The 4271-nt window shown below is 43.3% G+C and overlaps 1 protein-coding gene across 1 annotated transcript in view; it reads left to right on the top strand.

Annotated features, from left to right (window-relative positions):
- The first annotated feature begins 436 nt into the window (after window positions 1-436).
- Window positions 437-4271, top strand: part of NUP107 (nucleoporin 107kDa) — a 46340-nt gene continuing 42505 nt past the window's right edge. The window contains exons 1-4 of the mRNA XM_005856604.2: window positions 437-555; window positions 2162-2253; window positions 2758-2844; window positions 3483-3598. Coding sequence (XP_005856666.1) covers window positions 548-555; window positions 2162-2253; window positions 2758-2844; window positions 3483-3598 — 303 coding nt within the window. The 5' untranslated portion in view covers window positions 437-547. The remainder of the gene's footprint in view (window positions 556-2161; window positions 2254-2757; window positions 2845-3482; window positions 3599-4271) is intronic.

The following is a 4271-nucleotide window of genomic DNA, read 5'->3' on the forward strand; positions in this document are numbered from 1 at the left end:
CCCCACCCTCACCCCCCACCCCCACCTCCCGAGGCAGGCATAGGGCAGAGCCTGCGCGTCTGTATTCCAAGTGCAGGCTCACTCTCTCTTTCTCTCTCTCTCTCTCTCTCTCTCTCTCTCAGGAAATGTCAGGAAATGACTTCACGTGTTTTCTAAGCTCTCAGTATAAGTCAAATTTCCCAGTAGGACAACCAGGCGCCTCGGTCACGCCCACAAATGCCAGTCAGGCCAAGTGGCCGCCCCGCAGCCTGCTCAACCCTGTCAGGCCCCGCCCCTGCCTGACTAGCCCCGCCCCTGTCCGGCTAGCCCCGCCTCCCACACGGACACACCTTCGTGCCTGCGCGGATCGGGTCTGAGCCTACTGTGTAGGCGGAAGTTGCCCCTGCGCTCGCAGTAGTTTCTGCCCCGCCCCCCGCCCCCTCTAAGGCGACACCGCCAGAATATGCTTCCGGGTCGAAGGGTTTGCTTCCGGAGAGCGGGAAGGCTGAAACGCGGTAGCTGAGCTGAAATCCAATTAACAAGGTTCTGGGTGGAGAAGACTGTATCCATGGACAGGTCAGTTCTGGTGGTGTCTGCTGAGCGCGGAGACTCGTCCCTCCTGCTTGTTGGCAGAACGAGACCAAGCAGGGCGCGGGCCGACCCTAGGACTCTTTCCCGGGCCGGGGGACGGCAGCTGATGGAGGAAGGACCGCTTGGGTGGGAGAGGGATGCGGGGAAAGCGAATCCCGCGGCGGCTCTGCCGTCTGTTCTGCGCCTTTGCCGAGCACTTTTCGGCTCCTGGGGTGGACGGGGTGGAAGGTGGCCCTGCGTGCGAGATGCCCAGTGACCGGCCCGAGATCACCAAGCCAGTGAATAGCAGAACTAGGACTCTCATCTCAGACTTTCAGATTACACGTTACAGCATGCGATAGTGATGGACTTGAGTTTTCCTCGGACCCTGACACTAAGCTAGCCGCCGTGACAAAGGTGTTGTTCAAGGTTTTGGCCTTCGGGGAATTAGGTCTGTCGTGGACGAGACAACCAAGCAGTACAAGCAGCTTTGTACTGCTCTGTGGGAAAAGAAATGAAGCAGTTAACTCTCCCTGTCCCGGGAGGAATCGTGAAGACCTCTCAATGGAGGAAACCTAGTGGATTTTTGAATAATAATAGTAGCCAAAGGTTGAGTGCCTTAAACACTTCAAATATATTCTTAGCTCATGTAATTTTCATAACAGCCCTGTGAGGATGGATGCTATGATCCTCTTCTCATAGATAACACTGGACTAAAAGGTTAAGGAACGTGGTCAAAGTTAGGAAGCTATTAATAGAAGAACCAAGTTGCCACCTGGATCTGGGAGTCTACAGACTCCTGGAGGCTGTCTGGTGAGTAAGTGTTCACCAGGTGGACCAAGGGGGCAAACGTCCGCCTCTGTAAAGGAAGCGTGTACAAAGGTGTGTGGATATGAAAGTGCATGCTTATGTAGCTAAGTGGTCACATGTTTATGTTTGGATGGGGGTGATGTTTGTGACTGACTATAAGGCTGAAGTTGGTCAGCTGGAGTCAGATTGTAAAAACCATGGGAGGAAACTTGGACTTGATTCTGTAAGTCAGCAGTAGTTATCTGAAGGTTTTAAGTGGAGGAAAAGCTCATTCCAAGTATTGGAATAATTGCAAAGGAGAAAATGTACTGCATGCTAGAAAGCCAAGAAGTCTTTGTGCAGGTAAAATTTAAGCAGGACTTTGAGGGATAGCAGGATTTAGAACTGGAAGGGCATTGTCAACAAAAAGAGCAAAGATGAGCCCTGGCCAAGATTGCTAAGTGGTTAGAGCATGGGCCTGTGCTCCGAAGGGTTCAGTTCCCTTGGTTGCAGGTTCAATCCCTGGCCCCGGTTGGGGCATGTGCGGGAGGCAACCAATCAGTGTGTCTTTCACACATCATTGTTTCTCTCTTGCCGCTCCCTTCCTCCCTTCCACTCTCTAAAAACAGGGCGGGGTGGGGGGGGTGGGGGGAATATATCCTCAGGTGAGAATTAACAACAACAACAAAAAGCAAAGACATAACTACTGTGATGATCTATACCTTGACTAACTCAGGATCTTTTGCTCCAATCATGATGATAAAGTTCTGTGCAAATGCTACATTCTCATTTCATTCACATGAGCTTGATTATGCTGTTTTAGGAGTGGCTTTGGAGAGATGCCATCCCCTGTGATCCGGGAGGCAGAGGTGACACGGACTGCACGGAAACAGAGTGCTCAAAAAAGAGTTTTAAGTATCCTTTGCATTTTAAGTATCATTATAAAAATTGCAGCATGTTTGGGATCAGGATTATAGAATTTTCTTTTTATGAGAGGTGTTAAACACTAGCTGTAATAATAAAATGCTGCAGAAAATATTTTTTGATTTCTCAGATATGCTATTTGGTAAGTATGCTGAAATTCAGTGAGATTAAGATTTATGTCTCCCTGAAAATAAGGATATTCCATTTTACTGCTAACTGTCATATTGTGGTTAGCTTCTGCTGAGATTAGATTATCTTTTTTTTAATTTGAAATGTGACTAAGAACTCTTAGTTCAGTGTGCAGTAATCTAAGACTGAAATCTGAGAACTTAAATGGTAGAGAGAATTATTTATTCTTTGCATAGAAAACATGATAGACATAAAATCCCTTGTCCTTGAAAAATGTATTCATATATTTTGTATAGTGTAAACATGGTTAATTCTAACTTTAATGGTGTATTTTGTACATGGAAAATATTTCTTAACTTCCTACAGTTCGGGCATCCCAAGATGAAATTTTTGCCAATACCACTCCAAGAAACCAGGTTACCCCTCGAACTCCCAGCTCATTTCGACCGCCTTGTAAGATTTTCTGCTTATAAAGCATTTAATAGTGGTAGTAGTAGTAGTAGTAGTAGCTAACACTGATGATACACATAAATTATATTGGTTGAAATATCAATAATTAAGAACAAGTAATAACGATTGCAGTTGTTATTTGTAACTCTGTTTTACATAAATACACAATAACTGTGAAGTAGGTATTATCTCTATTTTGCCACAACTGAAAGTGAGACTTGGAGAAGTTAATTAATGCTTATAACATAGCCAAGTAAGTATGTAAGTATTGGAACCTAAATTCAAATAATGATCTGCATACTCCAAAGGCCATGCCCTCTACACTGTACTGCCTCTTCAGTGTGCTATTTTATAAAATTAGAATATGAAGAATCCATTGACTCATTAGTGTTCTTTTTTACTGCTCAGTTATGCTATAATGAAAGCATCTCTGTTTGCAGTAAAATTTTTCTTGATGGGCTCAATATTACCAAAATAAGTTAAATTCTTCATTTGAAATGAATATGTAAAGTATTTATTTGCTTATAATTGAAGTAATTGAAAACTGAATGTTATTTGTTCTTTATTGTTTGTTTGCTTGTTCTGTTTTCATATCAGTGCTTATGCACTCTGGATTCTTTTTACTAACTTCTTGTTTGTAGTTACTCCACCAAACCGAAGCTTTCTCAGGCAGCCAGATGTTTCCTGCATTCTTGGAACGGGAGGGAGGTCTCCCCGGTTTACACAGTCTTCAGGGTTATTGGGAAATCTATCTATGGTATGTTGAAATATAAGACTGAAATTTTCTCCCTTTCATAAAAGTATGATATGATGCTCTCTAGGAATCACTATGGTACAGTATTTAAAATAGCAGAAGAAATGTCATATAAACTGTGATATAGAATGACTTGACCCAGTTTAAATACTACAGAAAAAGAAAGAATTGTATCTCACTAGGAAGAAGGATAAAAACAGAAGAGTTTTGTTGGAAGAGTAGAGGACTTAGTAGGCACATTTAATTCCAAAAATGAGATAAAAACAATTCTGTATTTGGCTCTGTGCTTATTAAAAAGGCAAAAATTTTACACGCACTTGAAATTGTCTAAATTTGGTGTTTTCTGAAGAGCGGTTTTGCTTGTTAAACCTGTCTTTATCTTAGAAGGTTAACTTGATCTTTGAAATGTTTATTATAGTCTTGTGGATTTATAGAGTGTAACAATGATCTGGTCATTGAATAATTTGCTTATGAAACTGGTTTATTTTGGCAAGATTTATCTTGTACTTAAAAACATGAGTGGCCCAGCTGGAGTATCTCAGTTGGTTGAGCATCATACTGTGCACCAAAAGGTTGCTGGTTGATTCGCAGTCAGGGCACATACCTGGGTTGTGGGTTTGATCCCCGGTTGGGGCACATGCAGGGGTGGGGGGTCGGGGGGCGGGGGCAGCCGATA

This window comes from Myotis brandtii, unplaced genomic scaffold (genome assembly GCF_000412655.1).
Source record: "Myotis brandtii unplaced genomic scaffold, ASM41265v1 scaffold1037, whole genome shotgun sequence".
Classification (NCBI taxonomy): Eukaryota; Metazoa; Chordata; class Mammalia; order Chiroptera; family Vespertilionidae; genus Myotis; species Myotis brandtii.